The 23,640-nt window shown below is 46.0% G+C and overlaps 1 protein-coding gene across 2 annotated transcripts in view; it reads left to right on the top strand.

The window, feature by feature from the left end:
* Positions 1 to 23,640, top strand: part of LOC147445228 (U3 small nucleolar RNA-associated-like protein) — an 88,504-nt gene that overhangs the window by 23,105 nt on the left and 41,759 nt on the right. For both annotated transcript variants that reach the window (XM_086524779.1, XM_086524780.1), the window contains exons 2-3: positions 18,163 to 18,750; positions 19,334 to 19,783. In XM_086524779.1, the coding sequence (XP_086380905.1) occupies positions 18,163 to 18,750; positions 19,334 to 19,783 (1,038 nt within the window). The remainder of the gene's footprint in view (positions 1 to 18,162; positions 18,751 to 19,333; positions 19,784 to 23,640) is intronic.

The raw sequence follows: 23,640 nt of genomic DNA, 5'->3' as shown, positions 1-23,640 counted from the left end.
CTCCCTTTGTCCACAGGTGCGGGCGGCTCCCCTTGTATCTCCACGCGGCAGTGATTGCACGTCTCGCATTCGGCAAATTCCATCGCAAGTTACTTCTTTTTTCTTTTTAACACTGGTCTCCTAAGGGGTCTATTTAAATAAAATTGGTCAAGCACTTTTAAGTGTGGACACTTTAATTTTTAAGGTACTGAAACCTGCAAGTTATTAAAAACTCATTTACAGAAACTCACCACTCTACACAAACTTCACTTTTTGGGCCTCTGCTTCTCTCCCGAGCCTTCTCTCTCTCATCTCCTTGCGCTCACACGCTCCCGCCATCACTTGCTTGCGTCTAGACGCTCACGCTGACGCTTAGAGCTCCTCAACTCTTTGTGACCAAAAAGTGCAAGAAAGGCCCGTTTTTGCGTGAAATTTTTAATTTTTTACCAGATTTCGCCACGGATTCCTCCACCTCGGATGCACAGACGATGCACCAGGTAACATTCAAGGCCAAGCTGTAACAAACTTGGACACCCCAAGTCAAGATTCTACCGTGACATAGCAGAGATTTCCTTCAAAATACTTCACACATAAAAAAAGAGTCGACACGGCCCGTCGTAGTTCCGTGCCAAGAGGTACTGGCCCCAAAGACTCGTGCCCCTTTCGGTATTTCTTGTAGATTAATCTTTGAGCAAAGTACAACCGACCTGCGGGTACTCGCTCTTAGACTCAGTGTCCAGATGCTTTGTAGAGTGAGGCCCTTGGGTCGCTTATAAAGATTTACAAGGGATGCTAAAAGCAGAGCCCGAAAAGCTTCAGATGTCACGTGACACATCCAACCCTATGTGTCAATGGACAAGCTACAACACGACAAGGGGTCAGTCAGTCCCGTCGGTCTAGATTTAGAAGTGATCTGGCACTTTTGTGAGTCTGTTCGCAGATCGTGCATGTCCAGACACTTAGATTAGATGCATATCCTCTGGTTGCACACAACATGACCATCAGATTCCAGTCAGATCCCATCAGTAGCATTTTTACAGTGCATAGACCTATTTTCCCTATTTTTGACATTTTTCACTTATTATTTTTAAGTGACTTTTGTTGGAAAGTAGGTAGGGGAATTTTGCTAAGTTTGTATATAAGCAAACCAAAGTTAGCACTTTCAGGCAGAAGAGGCAGCAGGAGCACTCGCTCAACAAGCAACTTCTCAGCAGAACCCCAAGCCTTAGCGTTTCACCTAGCGTTTTTGGACCAGATCAACCAGCGTTTTTGCTTCTTGCAAATCCCTGGCGACAGAAAAATCACTAGCGTTTTGCAATTGCAGGCCATTCGGCGACAACAGAACTATTTTCAGTCCTAGCGTTTTTGGTTTGCAGATCAGCCCCAGCATTTTGCAGATTTACCGCGACGGAACACCAAGAAGCATCAGCGTTTTCAGTTTTCAGCCCTTAGACACCGCAGATCAAGTCCCGAACCTCGCGGATCTCACCTTCTCGCAGCAGTTCCTCACCGCACGGTCAGTTTCCGCAAGGTTTACAATTTTCAGCGCGTCGTCATTGCATCGTCGTCCACACCGTCTACATCGACATAGCCATTAGATTTCCATCAGCATCTTGTACTAGATTGTGCAATCAATAGTAGACCACTCTTGCCATTGAGAGTGGGGCCCTTGGAGGAGGGTTTGACAACAACTCTGGTGTCGTATTCTCTTCTCTCTCTATCTCTCAGTCTCATGCACGTCCATTCACAGTGTCCATTCACTTTGTTTGTATCCATTGCACTCTCTCATTAAAGAACGGAAGGCTCTCCCTTCCCTAAGTAAAAGAAACCCTCTAGCACAATTCGGAGCACTCATCTTGAGCAAAGTTCAACATTCCTTCCGCTGCACCTTACATTGGTATCAGAGCTTTGGCAATGTTCTGTATCAATCAAGGAAAGAACCACAAGAACCACATAATTGTTTTTGCTTGTTGAGGTCGCACGAACCCAAGTTCGCTTGGGCGCGTCGATTCCTAATCGTGTTTTTGAAGAGAGACAGGAAACCCAAGAAAGAAGGGCTTGTCCAGCCTCCCCTTGTGCCTCTTTTCACTCATTGAGAGTGGACCGTGCACTTAGCGGCCGGCCAATCGACGTGAGGTGGGAAAAAGCAACCTTGGTGTGAGCGCAAGGCCGCCAAGGGGTGCGTCCGCGGAAAAGAGCAGAACTCTGGTGAAGATAAGATCCTTCTCTAACACAGATTGCAAGCGAAAGAAGAACCTCAAGAAGAACCGCAAGAACCTCAAGAACTCAAGAACCCCAAGAACCAAAACCCCCAAGAACCCAAGTTCCTAGTGAACTTAAGAACCCAAGACCACAAGAACCCACAAGTACGCAAGACTTCAGTGGATGGTCATCACTCGAAGCGGAATGGATACTTCGCTTGGAGGTGATGAGCATGAGAGAGGTGCAGAAGAATTTTCTCCACCAGGAGGTTTTTCCTACCCTCCCCCTTCCCCATCTATGCCAAAGATTGCACCAAACCCTATGGCAGCTTTCGAAAAGATGATGATGGACATGAAGTTAGAACGCGAAGCAAGAAATGCAGAAAGAAGAGCCAAAATAGAGCGTGAACACAAAGAAAGAAGAGCCGAATTGGATCGCGAGCGCAAGCAAGCGCGCTTAGCGGCCGAACAAAGAACCCAACACATGCAAGAGTTGTTCCGACTTTTTGCTACTGTGCAGGCACAGATTGCAAAGGATCAGGTTAAAAAGACTCTCTCAGTCTCTTCTTTCCCAAAGCATGACACATAGGATTTGCATGATGATAAGTATGATGATTTGGATGATAATGATGAGCATGATGATTTGCATGATCAAGATGTGATTTCTCATGAGTTGCATGAAGAAGATGTGATTGTTCACATGGATGATGTGTTAGTTGATACTTTCTCTAGTGAAGCTAACCTCATTGCAGATTCGATCAGTCACAAGAACAAAGAACCCCTCAAGAAGAACCGATCTTGGCTCTCGAGCCTAGGTCCAAAGAACCCTTACAGGAAGTACTATGTGCTCGAGTGATTAGTGAGCATGCATTGTTCGAGTGTTTCATTCGTGATCGTTTTCTGTATTTTAGTCAGTGTCTTTATGTGATCCCTTTTCATAGGCATGCCATATTGTACGTTGAGCACGATTCACTCATGAATGAGCACGGATGTATGCGGATTTTTCATGAAAAGCTGAAAAGTATGCATTCAAGGAAGTCACATTTCATGTCTCTTCCTTGGCACGACAAAGTCATAGAAATAGCACAACAAAGTATGAGTACCAAGCATGGGCATTTCCGTTGTGAATTGCCACAGTTAATTGCTTTAGATCAGAAGAGAATGATTCGATCTCATTGTTTGCGTGTGTGTGGTGAACAGTTTGGCACTCCGTCTCTTTGTTCATCTACATTGCATGCACAATCTTTGAGGACGACAAGATTTTTTTCACTCACTTTACATGGAATAGGTATGTTCATGTTTTTGTGTTGGAAATGGGTTCTAGGAATTTTCAGCCATGGAGATTCTTGAAGAAGAAAGAAGCATGACTCTCGACAAAGTTGAAGCATTGAAGGAGCCACAGAAGACTTTGTGTCGCTTTTGGCGTGGCCCAAAGAAGCAAGCGTTGCAGACCTTTATGAAGTTCAAGTATCGCACGACCCACGCATCAGAGTGGGCCGGCAAAGACTCCTTTCGAGGATTCCGGATGCTATTGGCGATCTCCCTTGACGCCATACAGTTCGGTACCAGTACCTCACTTTGAAAAGGAGGGGATGTCACGTGACACATCCAACCCTATGTGTCAATGGACAAGCTACAGCACGACAAGGGGTCAGTCAGTCCCGTCAGTCTAGATTTAGAAGTGATTTGGCACTTTTGTGAGTCTGTTCGTAGATTGTGCATGTCCAGACACTTAGATTAGATGCATATCCTCTGGTTGCACACAGCATGACCATCAGATTCCAGTCAGATCCCATCAGTAGCATTTTTACAGCGCATAGACCTATTTTCCCTATTTTTGACATTTTTCACTTATTATTTTTAAGTGACTTTTGTTGGAAAGTAGGTAGGTCAATTTTGCTAAGTTTGTATATAAGCAAACCAAAGTTAGCACTTTCAGGCAGAAGAGGCAACAGGAGCACTCGCTAAACAGGCAACTTCTCAGCAGAACCCCAAGCCCTAGCGTTTTTGCTCCACAACAACCACCTAGCGTTTTTGGACCAGATCAACCAGCGTTTTTGCTTCTTGCAGATCCCTGGCAACAGAAGACTCAACAAGAGACCTAGTGTTTTGCAGTTGCACGCCATCCGGCGACGACAACATAACCATTTTCAGCCCTAGCGTTTTTGGTTTGCAGATCAGCCCCAGCGTTTTGCAGATTTACCGCGACAGAACACCAAGAAGCATCAACGTTTTCAGTTTTCAGCCCTTAGACACCGCAGATCAAGTCCCGAACCTCGCAGATCTCACCTTCCCGCAGCAGTTTCTCGCCACACCGTCAGTTTCCGCAAGGTTTACAGTTTTCAGCGCGTCGTCGTTGCATCGTGTCCACACCGTCTACATCGACATAGCCATTAGATTTGCATCAGCATCTTGTACCAGATTGTGCAATCCATAGTTTTTTCATGCGGCAACCATGCGTCTCACTCGGGCGGGTATGGAAGCCCGATATAAGCCCGATTCAGACCCCCCGAAGATTCCATACGTGGAATACCATACGGCACTAAAAAATTAGTGTATATATATATATCTCATAACAAATAGCAATTAAAATTAGAACACTAGACTCTAGAGAGTAGCCCAAAGCCACATAATGCATTAAAACATCATAGAAAATGTAGAATCTAGCTAAATCAAGGAGTCAGGAGCCGAGAAACAGATCAAGATCTCTGATCAATAGATACATCAATGAATCATGATCATAGTAGATGGCAAAATATGGAGCCTCCAAAACCAACAAGACTGTGTATTGAGTACTCCAAAATTCAAATGACAAAACATAAGTAGAGCCTAGAGGGTGGAGTCCAGCCGCTCGATGCTAAATAGTGAATCCAAAACATAAGTAGAGCTAAGAGGAGTTAGGACCGAGGCTAGAGCAAAATGCAATGAGCTCTAACTCTCATTAAAGGCCACCTCCTCATCATCATCCTCATCATCACCCTCATCATCCTCATCCTCATCCTCATCCTCATCCCAAGCCTCATCCTCAACAACGGAGCATGAAGTCCCAATATCATTGGGCATGCTAATCGGAAGAGACTCTGTCACGAGGACGTGGCAATTGCTAACCTTAGTTGTTGGTTTCTTCCAATGATTTTTGTTTTATTTTTGAGACCCTCTTTTTGAAGTTGCAAATGGTCAGACATTGTATGGCCAATGTGAATGGTAGTTTCACCCGCAGACGGGAAGTTGGTCGGCACTGGAATCCGTATGGTAAGAGGATGTCTAGGCTCAGAGCAAGATCATACAGGTCCCCCCCGTCGCACTTAGCAAGTTGGTGGATACTAGGAAGTGAACTCAATAAAGGCATAAAGTCAAGGTGGGATCACCAACAGAAAGTATCCGACAGTTGGGCCACATTGCACTTTTGGATGCGGTCCCAATGAGGATAGATGGTCATACGTAAAAGTTAAGGGACAGGTTGCAAGATGCTATGGTGAAGTTCAAGAACTATCCACCTATGGATGCAAAGTGGATGGAAGAGCATGAACTGTCAGAGTCACCAAATGTATTGCAGCTTTACCTTGAGGCCTTTGGGTTACAGTCTACGTATGCCCCAACCCAATGTTTGCAAAGGAGGGGTAATGATAGAGCTAGCACATCAAATGTACTCATGGATTCAGTGCAACAGCAGTGTACAGTTTGACAAAAGTATGAAGGTCTCATTAAGTCATTTGTACATATGTTTTGACAGTCTTTCTTGCAGATACATGCGATGATAAAAGAGTGCTAACAACACAAGATCATCAGTGGCATGTATTTATGGTATGCAATCGAGGACGTTTGCGATTTCAAGAGGGGGGTATATCACGAGGACGTGGCAATTGCTAACCTTAGTTGTTGGTTTCTTCCAATGATTTTTGTTTTATTTTTGAGACCCTCTTTTTGAAGTTGCAAATGGTCGGACATTGTATGGCCAATGTGAACGGTAGTTTCACCCGCAGACGGGAAGTTGGTCGGCACTGGAATCCGTATGGTAAGAGGATGTCTAGGCTCAGAGCAAGATCATACAGGTCCCCCCCGTCGCACTTAGCAAGTTGGTGGATACTAGGAAGTGAACTCAATAAAGGCATAAAGTCAAGGTGGGATCACCAACAGAAAGTATCCGATAGTTGGGCCACGTTGCACTTTTGGATGCGGTCCCAATGAGGATAGATGGTCAGAAGACCAGCGGGAGCCCAACAGAAGCATCTCCAAAAAATTAGGGAACTGCTATTCTGGGCCGTGAAATGTGTTCGCGTCATTACCTTCGGTATGACCAAGGGAACATTTTATTACTTTGCTGCAAAGTCAACTGATGCACAAGTTGAGAGATTTTTAAGCAGGAAACCCAATGCGGGGAAATTGCATGTATGAGTGCCAAGTGGCACTTTTTGGTCAATTTACCAAGTTTGGGAGAAGAGAACTCGTAACTTACTTTCTAGAGCAGTTTTGGAGGCTGTTAACGCTGATTTTCAGCCATTTCTCTCCATTTTTGAGCTTCCCATGACTTTGCCTAGGTCCAAGGAGCTCATTTTCAGCATTGGAAGGCATCAAATGCGTGTTTACAGGGCTGTTTTGCTGCGTTTTCAGCGATACGCAGGTTTTGGCAGCCATGGAAATCTTCCCCTTTTTGCATCTATTTGTTCATAGATGCATTACAGGTCAAGGGCAGCAGAGGGGGCGCTCGATTTATGCTGGGAGGATGCTTCATTGAGAACCTGTCACAGGTTAAGAGCTATGGAGTGCTTCCTTTCCCTCTCATGTACAGTGTGGTGCTAGGAGTGATGCCCTGCACACTACACACTGCTCTCTCTTTCCCCTACGTGCAGTTATGTGATGCCCCACAAGAGGGCTCCTCATTTGACTGATGTACAGTTGTGTGGGTTCATGCTTTTGTGCTGAGGCAAGAGCCTCCTTGAGCAGGAACAGGGGTAGCTAGCTGCTGCTCCAAAGCAGGCACTGGTGAGGGTCATAACCTCACCGTACAGGTGCAAAATCAGCGCTGTGTATGCGCTGTAAATTCACTGTTTTTCAGCCGTACGGACGCCAGGACCATTGGGAATCGTGCCCCACTGGCAGAGGACAGTTAGGGGACTGTTTGGGGCTGAAAACAGGGCAAAAACCAGTAAATACAGCGTGCTGAATTTACTGTTTTTGGACAGGAATCAGAGGGTATACGACAGTGCAAGCGAGTTCCAGCAGGGGAATTGGTTTCGCGCAAGTTTTGGGGTTGTTATGCTGCCGAAATTTGGCCAAATCAAATGGTATCTAGGTGGATACACGTGAAGGATTCCCAGGACCTTACCTTGTAATTTACCCTCCTAAAGAATAAAGAAATACCGAAAGGGGCGCCAATTTTGGGGCCTGCAGGTTGTCTGCGTCTGCTCGGAGCATTCTAGCTTCCGAGCCGTGTGTGTATTCAAGTGTTAACTCCCGTCGCAGGTTCTCTTTGCAAAGTGCTTTGTGTGTGTGTTTAAAGTAAAGAATTTCGGGTGAAAGCCAACGCCTACCGCCCTACGGGCCGGTTTCAGACTCCATAACAACAGTAGTGCTTTGTGCAATAGCCTCCTGAATCTCCTGCAACTCAAGCAAGCGCTCCTCATCCTTCTCTTTGTTAAGCATCTCCAATGTCACCTCCATTCTCTCATAGCCGCGCTCTTTGATCTTGCATAAGAGCCTCAAGTTGGTGTGTATGTAGACAAGCTTCTCGGTATGAGCAGGAAGTAACCTATTTCTTCTCTTGGTGTGAATGAGAGAGAAGGTGCTCCAATTTCTCTCACATGGAGAGGCACATGTCCCTTGAGAAAGCACCTTAAGTGCAAGAGTCTACAATGTGGGCGTGCAAGCCCCAAAAGTCTCCCACCATTTTACCCCCTCTTGCATTCTCTTTGGATCCTTTGCAATAGGATGAGCAAATGACTTTCTTTCAGTGAGGAAAGTGTCCAACTCATCAATGAGGGTACCCTGCATGGTCAAATCACCCTTGGTATACCTGTCCAAAAATGTCATCCACCCGTCATGAACCTCACTGTCATTGAATTGCCCTCTTCCTCTCCATATAGGATGTAACAAGTATCCCACAACATGCAATGGTGTGTGCATCATATTCCATCTATCAACGCATAGGTCCTTGATCTCTTGCATCCTTGCCGCATCAATACCTTGCATGTTTTGAATTTGCTCAACCATGCGATCCGTAAGCTCATACACAAGCCCCATGGTGGCTCCTTCCCTATCAGGCAAACGAAGTATCTTCAAGATGGGAGCACAAATCTTCAAAATCAACTTGGCCTCTTGCCAAAAGGATGCATTAAACACAATGTCCGAGACCACTATGGCCTTTGCAGTCTTGGATGCCTTCATCTTCACAAATTTTGCATCAATCATAAGCCTACGCACACCTTGTATACATCTCTCATCCACAAGTCTAGCCAACATGATGAAGTAGTAGGCAAATCGAGTGGCCGATGGCTTCAACAATTCCTTCTTGCTAAGCAGTGAACTTCCTTGTGACAAATGTGGCAACCTTTGTTGCATCTTCAAGAATTTTTACAATCCAAGGAAGCTTCCCAATATCCTCAAACAAGAGGTCCAAGCAATGGCATGCACACCTCGTGAAAAAAATGTGTTTCCATTTCTCTTCCACCATTTGCCTGGCCCCAACACAATTAGTTGCATTGTCCATGCATACCTGCACAACATTGGAGGGTCCTACCCCAATAATCACATCCTTAAGCTGCTTGAAAATAAATTCTGATGTCTTTGTCTTCCCAGATGTGTCCACAGATTTCAAAAACACAGAACCATGTATAGAGCATGCAAGAAAGTTAATGATAGACCTGCGTCTAGTGTCAGACCAGCCATCACATACAATTGTGCATCCATGTTCTTTCCATTTCTCGCGCACACCCATGATCTCATGACCAATGCATTTGACCTCATCATTTAACTCTGTGGTGCGCAAAGCATTGTATGTGGGAGGCACATAAGATGGACCAACTTGTCCAATTGCCTTGACCATTTCCAAAAAGAAAGCACTCCGCACTTGCCATTCAGGAATGTCCTCCGCATAAAAAAACCTGCGCAAGGCTTGATCTGCTTGCTTTCGTGCTTGCAAGCTAAATGCACTTGCCAAGGGCCCTTGTGCAACCTTCCTCTTCTTGCTCGAGGACCCCACATTTGATTTGGAAGCCGAAGTCCCAGTGGCACTTACATGAGCACTCCCTGATGCATGTGTACTCATTGAGCCTGAGGCAGAGGCATTAGCTCCCAAATCATCCACCAAGGCATCTACAAATGCATTTGGGTCCTTCCCATCATTCTGTACATCTATATGCAATCTTGTGACCACCTCTTTGACGTCCTCTGGCACCAGTCCACATGGGCCTACACCATAGCCAGAGAGGGACAATAAATGTGCACGAATACGGGAGGGACCGCTGTCCCAAGTATACCCACAATACTTGCATTTACATGTAAATTGTCCTTTCTTTTGAGGCTTCAATTGTTCTACATACTGCCATTCGGGACGCTTCACTCGGCGCATATGGATTGTGCAAACTTGCAAGGTGCACACTGCAAACCTTAACAAAGTGGAGGCCTCACGAGTAACAGACGGCGTAGGTGAAGAATCAGCCGCGCGCGGGAGAGTGTGTGGGCGCTGGGTAGGGCTCCCGGCTCGCGGTCTCGAGTCCTCTCGACTCTCAAGCTTGATGGGGGCTCTCTGTGCAGAAACGGGATGGCTGCAGGTTTTTAATAAATCGTGCAGAGGCGTTTTGGGCCACATTTGACAAATTGGGGGTTTTTTTGCCAGCGCGTCAAAAGCTGCCCTGCTCGCGTCCGAAAAGAGCAACCATGCGGCAACCATGCGCGCACGCGCGAGGAAGCCTGATTGAGCAATCGGACGCGTCCGGAAAAAACTATGGTGCAATCAATAGTAGACCGCTCTTGCCATCGAGAGTGGGGCCCTTGGAGCAGGGTTTGACAATAACTCTAGTGTCGTGTTCTCTTCTCTCTCTATCTCTCAGTCTCATGCACGTCCATTCACAGTGTCCATTCACTTTGTTTGTATCCATTCCCATCTCCAGCAATTGCGGATGCAGATTGCTACTTTTGGGCGTTTCGCAGGGTGGTCCGGTTGCCACAATTCCGTACAAAACTACAAATTTCTCAGGTGAAGAGAAGGAGTGTACGGAATTGGCCGTAAATAACTGGCTGCACTAGTGGACCACACACATACTTTGATCTCCATGGGGAGCATGATGAACGGAGGATTCAGACGATTCCTCTCTATCTGCGCAGCAAGGCGCTTACCTGGTCGCGTGACATGACAGAAAAGCCTACGACGTGGGTTGATTTTTGTGTGAAATTCAAGAGAGATTTCGCTAAAATGGACCCTTTGAAAGCTTATGCCAAACTACAGAGTCTTTCGATGAAAACTCTGTCTTTTGATAAAATACGACAGCTTTCAAAGAGGCGCTCACCTTCTGCAAGGTGGATTCTACGCACGCCGTGCACATGTACTTGCTGGGGTTACATGAAGATTACCGTTGGGCCTTGATCAAGGACAAAGCCTCGACTGATGTCGAGGATGCAGTGGCAAAGGCCAGGACGTTCCATTTGATAAATGGAGCGAATTATGAGAAGAAAAGAACTGCAGACCATCAATCCGGTGAGGGTGCTTCGAGGAAGCAACCCCGATTCCAGCATAAGTCCAAATCACCGCCGAGATCTTCTCAGGAGAAGAAGAAAGCCAGAAATGCTTCAGTTGCTGATGCAGTGAAGAGGGGGGCTTGCTTCGGATGTGGCCAGACGGGTCACCAAATCAAGGATTACCCCAAGAAGAAAAAGACGTAGAAACCGCAAGGTTGTCCTTCGGTTCAGATTCACAAGATCTCAGGTAATTCTGATGTTGTTCAAGTTGAAATCCATCATTTAGCGCACAGTTCATGCACTAATTGTACTTTTAGCACCAAAGTGTTTGATAAGCACAATCTTCTCCGTTTCCCCGGGAAGATCAATGGTCACGACGTGACCGTACTCCTTGATAATGGAAGCTCACACAATTTTGTGGATGCAAAATTGGTGCAGAAACTAAGCCTGCCGACGCGGGACAGTGACCATGAGTATCGCGTGAAGATGGCTCGTGGCATGGATACGGATGTATGGAATCGGATGGTTCTAGACTTGTCGCTCGAGCTGGCTGATTACAAAGAGAACCTAGATTTCCACATCATGCGCTTGGATAGAGCAGATGTTATTTAAGGAATTCCATGGTTTTATGATAAACAAGACTCATTGTATATAGACTATGTACGTCACTCTCTTGTTTTTGTTAAGCAGAACATGCCTCATGTATCTGTGTCGCTTTGTAATTAGAAGTCTGTAAATAATGGTTTTGCAATACCAATTGTTACTGCTTTGGAAATGTATAAAGAAACAAAGTCTTCTGATGTTGACTTTTATCAATGTGTACCATCTGCTCGGTTTGATTCATTAGTGCTTGGTACTTCTGTCACTGAATTTCATAAAAATGTTTCATGTTCTTCTGTTGAACTTGGAGATTCCGACGAATCCAACTTTATTCGAGAAATCATGATTGATTTCGAGGATGTTTTTCTTGATGATCTACCTCCTGGCTTGCCGCCTTCGAGAGGAGTAGATCATGGCATTGAGTTGGTGGCTGGTAGCCAACCCTTCTCAAAGCAACCCTATCGGTTTAGTAAAACCGAAGAGGACGAGATTCAGCGGCAGCTAAAAGATTATCTCGACAGGGTTTTGTTCGACCAAGTAAGTACCCATGGGGAGCGCCAGTGTTACTTTCTCGAAAGAAGGATAACACTATGCGCTTCTTCGTGGATTACAAGGGGTTGAATAAGCTCACTGTCAAGAACAAGTATCCGCTCCCGCGCATGGACGATTTGATAGATCGGCTCCATGGGGTGTTGTATTTTACGAAGATAGACCTGCGATCAGGCTATCTGTTAGGTGCATCGAAATGATTGTTTGCGCTTTGCTCAAGATGAGTGCTCCGAACTGTGCTCAAGGTTCCTTTTAGTTCTTATGGAAGGGAGAGCCTTCCGTTTCTTAATGGGAAGTGCTATGATCACGAACAAAGTGAATGGACAATGTGCGTGCAAGTGTATGAGACTGAGAGATAGAGAGAGAAGAGAGATACGACACCAGAGACGTAAAACCCTCCTCGGAAGGCCCCACTCGTCGGCGATAGTGGTCTACTTATTGATTGCACAAAGTGGTACAATGCGTATGCAATGAACTGATGCAACTTGGACTATGCCGATGACGACGACGACTTTAGGGCTGAAATCTGTGGTCTTCTATCTGCTGAATTTCGGGACTGTTTCGGTGGCTGAAAATGACTGTTTGGCTGCGTTTTCTTGGGCTGAAAATGGGGGGACTTCTGCAACCAATGGGGCTGAATCTGATACTGTACCATAGGGCTGAAAACGCTGTGGTTCTGATGCGGCAGGGGCTGAAAAACACTAACGCTGGGGCTACCTGTGTCCTTTGCCAAAACGCTGGGCTTGTTGGAGACCAAAAACGCTAATAGGCTGAAATGGAAAAATGCTAGCAAACTGGAACTTGATGGTGATAATGGGGATCTGCAGTTGCTAGGTAGTGCTGGTGAGGATGGCGATCCTGCAATGGATGGGAACGCCAGAGATCTGGAAAGGCCCGGCGAAGATGGGGATCCAAAAACGCTAGGGGTTTTGAGGGGGTGCTGCTGAGAAGTTGCCTGTTGAGCGGGAAGCTCCTGCTACCTCTTCTGCCATTTAGTGCTAACTTTGGTTTGCTTATATACAAGCTTAGCAAAATTGCCCTACCTACTTTTGTTGGAAAGTCACTTAAAAATAATAAGTGAAAAATACCAAAAATAGGGAAAATAGGCTAAATGCACTAGAAAATTCCCCTGACTAAATCTGATGGATTCTGAAGGGAATACTGATGATCATGCTGTGTGCAACCAGAGGATATGCACCTACACTAAGTGACTGGGCATGCACGGTCTACGAATAGACTCACAAAAGTGCCATATCACTTCTAATCTAGACTGACTGGATTGACTCAACCCTGATCATGTTGTAGCTTGTCCACAGACACATAGGGTTGGCTGTGTCACGTGACGTCCCCTCCTTTTCAAAGTGAGGTATTGGTACCGAACTGTATGGCGTCGAGGGAGATCGCCAATAGCATCCGGAATCTTGGAAGGGACTCTTCGCCGGCCCACTCTGTGGTGTGGGTCGTGCGGTATTTGAACTTCATAAAGGTTTGCAATGCTTGCTTCTTTGGGCGGCGCCGAAAGCGACACAAAGTCTTCTGTGGCTCCTTCGATGCTTCAACTTCGTTGAGAGTCATGCTTTCTTCTTTTTCAAGAATCTCCATGGCTGAAAATTCCTGAAACCATTTCCAACACAAAACCATGAACATACCCATTCCATGTAAAGTGAGTGGAAAAAATCTTGTCTTCGCTAAAGACCTTGTATGCAATGTAGATGAACATAGAGACAGAGTGACACCAAACATATGCAAACAATGAGATCGAATCTTTCTCTTTTGGTCTAAAGCAATCAACTGTGGCAATTCACAACGGAAATGCCCATGCTTGGTGTTCATACTTTGATGTGCTCTTTCTACGAATGCGTCATGCCAAGGAAGAGACATGGAATGTGACTTCCTTGGATGCATCCTTTTCAGCTTTTCATGAACAATCCGCATACATTCGTGCTCATTCATGAGTGAAACGTGTTCAACATACAATATGTCATGCCTAGTAAAAGGGTCACATAACGATGCTGACTAAAATACAGGAAACAAGCACGAATGAAACAGTTGAACAATGCGTGCATATCAATCATGCGAACACATAATACTTCCTGTGAGGGTTCTTTGGACCTAGGCTCGAGAGCCAAGATCGCTTCTTCGTGAATGATTGAATCGTCCTGTGGGGGTTCTTTGGATCTCGACTCGAAAGCCAAGATCGGTTCTTCGTGATTGATCGAATCTACAACGAGGTTAGCTTCGCTAGAAAAAGCATCAACTAACACATCATCCTTGTGAACAATCACATCATCTTGATGCAGCTCATCATGCTTGTGAGAAATCACATCTTGATCATGCAAATCATCATGCTTGTGAGAAATCACATCTTCATCATGCAAATCATCATGCTTGTCATGATCATCCAAATGATCATGCTTATCATCATCAATCAAATCATCATGCTTATCTTTGTCATCCAAATCATCATCCTTGTCATTCAAATCATCATGCTTATCATCATGCAAATCATTGTGCTTATCATTGTCAATCAAAACATCATGCAAGTCATTGTCAATCAAATCATCATCATGCTTCACACAATCATGCAAGTCCTGTGTGTCATGCTTTGGAGAAGAAGAGACTGAGACAGTCTTCCTTTCCCCAAATCTCTTGCATCTGTGCCTGAACTTGAGAATAGAGTCGCCAAAACTCTTTGTTGTGGTGGTCGCTCTTTTCTTTGAGGGCTTTGTTCTTACGATCAAATTCTGCTTGTCTTGCTTTGTTCTCTCAATCAAATTCTGCTTCTCTTGCTTTGGCTTTCAAGCGTGCTTGCTCGCTCTCACGCGCTATGGCTGCCATTCTTTCTTGGTACTGACGCTCTATGGCTGCCATGTCTTCTTCGTAGGCTTTTCTTTTTGCTTCTCTTTCTTGGTCCAACTCCTCCATAGGAGTTAGTGCAATCTTTGTCGTAGATGGAAAAGGGGGAGGGTCGGAAAAACATCCTGGTGGGGAAAATTCTTCTTCGCCTCTCTCATGCTCATCACCTCCAAGCGAAGTATCCATTCCGCTTTGAGTGATGACCATTCTGAAGTCGTGGGTTCTTGTGGTCTTGGGTTCTTAAGTTCACGAGGAACTTGGGTTCTTGGGGGTCTTGGTTCTTGAGGTTCTTGAGGTTTTCTTTCGCTTGCAAATCGCGTTTGAGAAGGATCTTCTCTTCACCCGAGTTCTACTCCTTTCCGTGGGCGCACCCCTTGGCGGCCTTGCGCTCACACCAAGGTTGCTTTTTCCCACCTCACGTCGATTGGCCGGCCGCTAAGTGCACGGTCCGCTCTCAATGAGTGAAAAGAGACACAAGGGGAGGCTAGACAAGCCCTTCTTTCTTGGGATTCCTGTCACTCTTCAACAAAACACGATTAGGAATCGACACGCCCAAGCGAACTTGGGTTCGTGCGACCTCAACAAGCAAAAAAAATTCTTGTGGTTCTTTCCTTGAGTGATACAGAACATTGCCAAAGCTCTGATACCAATGTTAGGTGCAGCGGAATGATTGTTTGTGCTTTGCTAAAGATGAGTGCTCCGAACTATGCTCAAGGTTCCTTTTAGTTCTTATGGAAGGGAGAGCCTTCCGTTTCTTAATGGAAAGTGCTATGATCACGAACAAAGTGAATGGACAATGTGCGTGCAAGTGTATGAGACTGAGAGATAGAGAGAGAAGAGAGATACGACACCAGAGACGTTGTAAAACCCTCCTCCGAAGGCCCTACTCTCGTCGGCGAGAGTGGTCTACTTATTGATTGCACAAAGTGGTACAATGCGTATGCAATGAACTGATGCAACTTGGACTATGCCGATGACGACGAAGGTGATGACGACGACTTTAGGGCTGATATATGTGGTCTTCTATCTGCTGAATTTCGGGACTGTTTCGGTGGCTGAAAATGACCGTTTTGGCTGCGTTTTCTTGGGCTGAAAATGGGGAGACTTCTGCAACCAATGGGGCTGAATCTGCTACTGTACCATAGGGGTGAAAAGGGAGGCCAAGGCCTCATTTACAGTTATCGACCCCACTGGCAGAGTGCCAGCGGTTAGCCCGCGAGGCTAGGAGTGCGCGAGGTCACCTCGAGGAGGTGAGGCCGGGTGGTATGGGACGCTCGGTCTTACAGGTGCACGCCTACGTTCTCGGACGCTGGCCCCAGCACGGGGGAGCTGCCGGATGGTGGCTATGGTCGGGTGGTTCGTTCGACACGTATCTAGGCGGTCTGTGTAGCAGGGAGATCCACTCTCCTTGTTCGTTTCAAGCCTCCTCCGTGGACAGGGCTTTGCAAGATGGCCCATCTGCCGACAAGTGAAGCACTGATTCAGGAGGCCCGAATACTCCACATTCTATCAGAGCCAACTACCACTCAACCGAGGTAGTAAAATGACCTTCGGGAAGGTGGGTGTCTCGAGTATTGTAGGTATGCCTGCTACCTTGGCTGCAACAAAAGCTACCGTGTGAGGTGTCTCCAAGACATTCCCAATCTCGGAACCTTTTCTAGAAAGGAGCGGGAGGTACTCTCTCCTCAGGCCAGGGAAGCAGACTTAGATGGGTAGGTCTGTCTCCTCGACAAGAGCATCGGTTGCCGAATCGAAGCCAAGGCGCCACTGTCGAAAATGAGCTCTAGCTGCTCGGATGGCCAGGGGGCTCATCGCAATGAACTTGGAAACCATCTCGGAAATCTCAAACTCAATCCGATAGTAACCGCGCCCGAGAAGCTGAACGTCGATGATGTTTCCCACCTCCGCTAAAAGGTGGGCCTGGAGGAGATCACGCACCTCCCCTGTGCTAGGTCGGGTGTCGATGATCTTGCAGATAACATAGGTGGCCTAAAGGCGTGCCACCTCCGCCTCTAAGGTGGCTTGCTCTGTTGGCGAAAGAGCAAGTCGGATGGTGGGTTCTATGGGGTCGGGCGAGGGAGCTTCAGTCGAGTCCCTCTGAGGCGGAGCAAAATCCTCATCTGTGTCTACTGCTGTGAAGGCGAGCGAGGGTAAATCGAGGGCGTTGATGAGGTCGAAGGTGGGGAGAATGGGCGAGTCAGTGCCGCTAGAGAGCAGGACCGAAGACGATCAGGGGAGCTCGAAAGAGTGAGAAGGGGGGGCGGGAGGAGGGCGGATGGGCAGGCTGAGTGGAATGGGAGGAGGGAAAGGGGGGTCTGGCGGGCTGCTGAGGGCAGCGCGAGGTGGAAGAGGGGGGGTTTGGGGGGGGGGGGGGGGGGGGGGGGGGTGTCTCTGGCGGGCAGCTGAGGGCAGCGCAAGGAGGGAAGGGGGGGTTAAAGGTTTGGTGGGCAGGCTGATGGCAGCGATGGCGAGCAATAGCGAGAGCAGCAGCGAGTGCTGTTTTTGTAATATTTTTAGCTACCGTATAATTGCTCTTGTACACTGCTCAGTTGTAAAGGACAACTTAGTCTACATGTGCCTTGACGGATGCTGTCCCTTTAAAAGCTTATATTTCTTGAAGTGGTCTGCCTGTCCTTCACTGCAATATTGGCAGATATGCGTTGCTGAATAACTTCTCTTAACTTTATGTCTGGGTTTCATATTTCTTCCTTTTCTAGTTCCTCTCCGTCCTAGTGTAACATGGAACGGGCGGAACACATCCCAAACGTTCCGAAACGGCGTTCCGAACGAGTCCCGTTCTCGAAACGGAGTCGGAATGGAACACTGTTCCGGAACAGGTGTAACCGAAACGGTGTTCCGGAACGGGGGAACATGAGGCGGAACGGCAAAACGCGGGGCGGAACGGGCAAAAGTAGGCATTTGGGGGCAATTTTGGGTTGTTTGGGGAACATATTGGGTGCAGTTTGGGGGCAGTTTTTGGGTTGTTTAGGAGTTTATTTGGGATTAAGCTGAATGGAGGTAGTTCAAGCCTTACTTTAGTCGACTGTTCCGGCCCCATTCCCGTTCCGCCCCCCCCCTCCTCCGGTTCCGGACCCTCCTGTTCCCGTTCCCCGTTCCCGTTCCAGGTAACTATGCTCCGTCCCCCAACTGGATATATCTTTGCAGGTGTTGTACCATTTATGCATGTCAGTAACAACTTTGTACATACTAAATGTCCTCAAATGATAGAATATGCTGATTTTTGTAAGGCTTCTGTATGTAGATAATTTTTCTACCGAGGAGATAACATGAAGGTCTTTGACAGGTTCTTACCAAGGTTTTGCGCCTGCATCCAACAGTTCCAGATGTTTGGATCTATGCTTCTGCCTGGGAATTTGAGCAGAACAAGAACATTGTAGCTGCTCGAGCCCTAATGCAACGTGGGCTGCGCATGTGTTCGCAATCAGAGCAGCTTTGGCTGGAATACTTCCGACTGGAGCTTGTTTATGCTGAGAGGTTGAAGGCAAATATTTTTTCTCCTGTTACGAAGAAAAACAATGCAATAACGGACTTCGATAGGGACAGTGCTAAAGAAATTGATCTTATTTTGCGGATAGATGATACTAATAGAGATGTGCCTGTACCTAGAGGAAACAAAGGAGGGATAAATGAACTTGCTTATAAGTTAGCTTACACAATCTACCAAAATGCTATCACTGCTCTCCCTTCAAATGCTGGTCTCAGGAGGAAGTTTGTTGAGTTGCTACAGAAGGCCCATTTTACTCAAGCATCGTCTCTTCAGGATGAAATTTTTACAAGTTTAGAGAAAGATTTTCTTCTGAATGCTGACTGCTGGGATTGGCAGGCAAGGTTTAGGTTTCGGATGACAGGTGACATGGAGATTGCGATTAAGGTATGATTGTGTACAGCTTTTGCATTTTTGTATTGTGCAGAATAAGGTAGTCGAATGCTAAAATGTTTTGGATTGTGCTCGCTTTGCTTGCATCTAATTAGTTGCATGCTTCATGGATCAGTAATTCAAACTAGAGTGCAGGCGAATTTGTGCTTGATCTGGTCTTTCTTTCATGGAAATTTTGAACTCGTTTATCAAAGCCTATCTCATTGATTCTTATTTCCAAGATACAATCTCGAGTGAATCTTTTCTTGGTTGTTCGGACGTTTCTTTGTTGTTCATTAAGAATTGTGCTCATCAGTGAGCAGGGTAAAAGGAGATTAAACCTCCTTGGTGATTTGTGTTGGATCCTAACATTATTTCTGTGGGTGAGGAAAACCCATACTTGGACTTCGATAGTTCGGTGAAGTCTATATTTATGGAGTGGATGTCAAGAGTTTGTGCCTTTTATTGGTTTGGAGTTTAGATTGGAAGTCTTGAGGTGAAAATATCTTATTTCTTGGCAGGATTAAAGAGTGTTTTCATATGTATTGTCTAAAACCTGACATGTTTGATATGACAGTATCAATGTTCTTGATCGTAGGTTTATGAGAAAGCTTTAGGTGTCGTATCTTCTGCAGACATGTACATGCTCTACGCCCTGTTTTTAAAGGAGAGCTCAGGGTTGGAAGGTCAAAATGTTGAGCTTACGTCTGTTGGTCTCAAACAATCTAAGGAATGCAGAGTTCTTGTTGCAAAACGTCTGCAAAGTATATATGACAGAGCTAAAGAGGCTGGTGTGCTCAGTTCAGGTTTAGCAGGGGGTCATGCAAAGCTTCTATTGCAATTGGGTAAACTGGATCTAGCCAAGCAGCTTCTGGAAGAGTTTTGTATGGGTCAATTTAGGAATTGCACAAGAATGTGGGCCATGAGAATTGTGTTAGAAATAAAGTCAGAAGTGGTAGCTGAATTTTCCTTAATAAGAATTGCAGACCTGTTCGAGCAAGCTCTCAAGCATATATCGAGCGCTGAAGCTGGAGAGCTATGGGCTTTGGTACGTTTCCTAGTCAGTCCCCTACATGTATGTTCTGCTTTGTGATTGTTTAAAGTGAGTACTTCAATTTTCTGACTGATATTTGTCTATGGACATACAAACCTACAACTCTATAAGCTTCAAAGGTTCAGAATATAATGCATTGTTGGATGATTGTTGGAGTTACAGCTGTAACCTGAAATATTTAACACTTGATAAAAGCTTTTGTATGTCCCACGGACCACATCCGCTGATGTCTCCCAATGTGTTGTGGACTCCTGTTTCTTTTGGCAATAGTCATCTCAAGTTTCCTCATAAAATTTCTTGTTGCTACATATTAGTTGCTGAGGGTACATAGTAGAAGGTTCTTGTATAACCTAAGTCAATTAATTACGACACTGATGGAGCGTGAAGCTATAGGAACTGCTAGTCACTGCGAAACCCCAACCCCTGCGCGCAGTCAGCATTTACCATGCTAGACTTCAACTTTGCCATCGTTTTACCCTGCTGTTCCATCGTGTGCTGCTCATGCACATTGCAGCTACCCTCGGGGCTTTCGCCAGCCACAACTAGCGTCGAGCGCCACAACTATCAGCCCTGCACCACCTCCACCAAAGCCAGCCTTTCCATCCCAATGTATGCATGCACTGCACGCAGAAGCCTCACCACTCTCAGCCTATGCTGTCCGCCCTCAACTGCTGCAGTCCTCACTGTCGGCGACATTCAATCCCTTTGCAGCCCTATCAAATGTGCAGCTGGCGGTCGTTGGCTGCACTTCACTGGCCCTCCACCACACTTGCAAGCCTTGCTTCACTGCCACTGCTGTGCCCTCCTTTGAAGAGCTTTTGCCTCCAGCGCAGCCCACCCATTTGCTGCTTGCTGCCTTTGCAGCTGGAGGCTCCCACCATCCAGTCATGCTGCATTCTGCCCTTTTTTGCAGCCCTCCACACAGCGTCCTGCATGTCAGCCCAATCCTACAAAACAAGCAATGCAACAGCAATTTGAACCACAGCAGCTACACAGTTGGGTGGGTGCAATGGGTTTAGTGGGTTTTGTTATTTTGGGGGAGTGTCTGTTTCACTTTTGAGGAGGATTGCTGCTGGGGTCCTTTGTATTTTAGTAGGGACTTTGTGATCCAGTAATTCTTCAATGCTGGGCCTTAAGGGAGCCGTTTCTATCATGGATTTGAATGGTAGAGCCATTGACATCACATTTCCAGCAAACACTTTCCATACGATTTACGCATGGTGGATGTAATGGGAGGGCACCACGTGCCAACTGAAAATAACAGATTGAAACAGACTTTTAGCACTTCAGATTGATTGAATGAGAGAGAGTCTCCACGTGAGAGATACGGAGTGGCAGACACTACCAGAGTGCATTGGCCTCAAAACCCTAGCGCCCCTTTCGGTATTTCTTTATATTGCTTCAATTGGGTACAGGTTCAACTTTTGGGGCTTTGCTTTTGGCATCCCTTGTAAGAATAAAAGGAGCCTAAGGGGCCTCACTTCTCAGAGCATTTGGACGCAGAGTTTGAGAGCGGAGGACCCCTGCGGGAGTTGTACTCTGCTGAAAGATTAATATAAAAGAAATACGGAAAGGGGCGCGAGTCTTTGGGGTCAGTATCTCTTGGCACATAACTACGCCGGGCCATGTCGGCTCTCTTTCTTAAATTTGTGAAGTGTTTTGAAGTGAATCTCTGCTGTGTCGCGAAGAATCTTGACTTGGAGGGTTGACTTTCATGAGACTCATGAGGATTTTTTCCTTGTTGCCGGGAGTTCTAGTTGTTAGCCGAAGTTGCTCTTAGCTTTCCTTTCATCAATTTGTAGCCAATTGTTGCATGGTCCATAAGCTCTTGCATGGTTTATACTTGCTTGGACAAACAGTATTCCTGTAACGGTGATGGAGAAACCTTTAGATCCCTCTTGCCTCTCTTAGAGTGTGGTTGTGCCGTAGATCTGCGTCCTTATTTAGGATACATCATCAAGAAATTTTAGAGTGGATGCGGATTATTTTGGAGGCATGGCTTCGGGGTTTCATCGTCCCTTGGCTTTTGTGAGCTACTATAGGAGGTTTTTAAACGGATGCTTTATACCAGTCAGTCAGATACACAACACTGGAATTTGTGGTTTTCATTACGTCGCTTGAAGTGTACAAAGCTTTGGGTAGATCCATGTATGATTAATCGATCACAATCTAGATAGCTACATTTCACCTCCTGATTAGAGTATCTTTATCCCGAGACGTATCTTGTGGTTTGATTTGGGATTTTTCCCCATGGTCTCATTGTATATCTTTTGGGGTTTCTCCCATATTTCTTGTATATGGACCTATGGTCGATTTTATGTAATGCAGAGGGTCAAAGCTCCACTTTTATTGCTCGCGCGCACGTACGCGCGCGCGCGCACACACACACACACACACACTCTTTTGGTCACTTTACTGGGCTTTGACTGCTTCATCTTTGGGACACACACACACACACACACACACACACACACACTATTATGTCTTGTGGTTCATTACCATGGGTATTTAACTTTCTTTTGCTTCTATGGAAGAATCTGGCTCTATTTTGCATGATGGAGCTGGTGGGTAGGATTGCTTCACTTGGCTTTGATTTCTATATCCGATTACATTGTGCCAAATGTCTATACTAGTCACTATACTTACTCTAAATACCTGCTTCAGCTTGCTATTCTACAGCTACTATGGTTGGCTTTTATTCACTGGATGGAGCAGATGGTTATACTATTTAATGAGTGCTCACCTTGAATATTTAGCTTGCACTGTCCTAATGTGAGAGTCTAACTAATGAAACTGATAGATATATTGTTTTCTGGTTGTTTATAATTATCCTACACTCTCCTAAATAGGAGAACCTAGCCTATGCATGATAGAGCTGAGAGTTGCATTGTCGTATGGGTGTTTTCCAGAAGTATGGACCTGATACTTCCCTCAATGGGTAATTCTAGTTTACACTGAGCATAATGAGGTGATAGTCTTTTTGTCTTGTGGGTAATTTCCTTAGTTCGTTTCCATATACGGGCCTCAATATATGAAAATGTGGCCTTTCCTCTTCTCTCTGCCATGATATGATGACGGTGGTGGTTATTTTATTTAGTGGGTAATTAAATCATGTGAGACCCTCCTGCTTGGTTAGGTGAAGTGGGTAGCTTGGATAATTTCTAAGTTTTTCAACTTATGACTTCCTTTTCCCTGCTGACATCGTGGGATTGCAATCCCTTTCTCTGACACCCTCATTGATTTACCTCGTTCCACCCCTCAGAATCTATCCCCTATAACCTGCAGCCGCTGGTCCCCTTTCTCTCGCAATCTACCTCCTCTACTGTGCGGCCTCCATTGGTATCCTGCCATAGACCAGGGCTCCCGCCCTTTTGATGCGCCGACTGGCCTCCCCTATGCATCCGGCCCCTTGGTTTGGTGACTCTCCTGGGTGACATATATGTTCTGCTACAGACCTGGTCTCACGCTCCTTTGATGTGCCCCGATTGGCATCCCCTCTAGGTACTACAAGCCGAGGATGGTTGAGAGGATGGCTTCCAGATGGAATCCTCATACAAGGAGCTGCAATCATCTATTTAAAAGGTGAGGGTCCTGTCTCCCTCACTTAGCCTCGGAATACTGTCTGAATAAATGGAATGAGTGATTTTATTTTTCCCTCTTCGTCATGCAATACTTTCTGTGTGAATGATTGAGTGGGATGCGGTGCATTGTTGCTGTGGCGAAAACGTTCTGCTTGCTGAAAATAATGCCTCACAACATGTGTTTTCTCAAACTCACTGGTTCTATCTTTTATACTTGCTGTTGGCATATTGTGGAATGGTTTTGGTTTGTTAGACTATTACAGGTTCGTG

Source organism: Adiantum capillus-veneris, chromosome 12 (assembly GCF_014529385.1).
Source record: "Adiantum capillus-veneris isolate H3 chromosome 12, ASM1452938v2, whole genome shotgun sequence".
In the NCBI taxonomy this organism is placed as follows: Eukaryota; Viridiplantae; Streptophyta; class Polypodiopsida; order Polypodiales; family Pteridaceae; genus Adiantum; species Adiantum capillus-veneris.
Note: the sequence above shows the minus strand (reverse complement) of the source record. Positions and strands in the feature narration are given on the sequence as shown.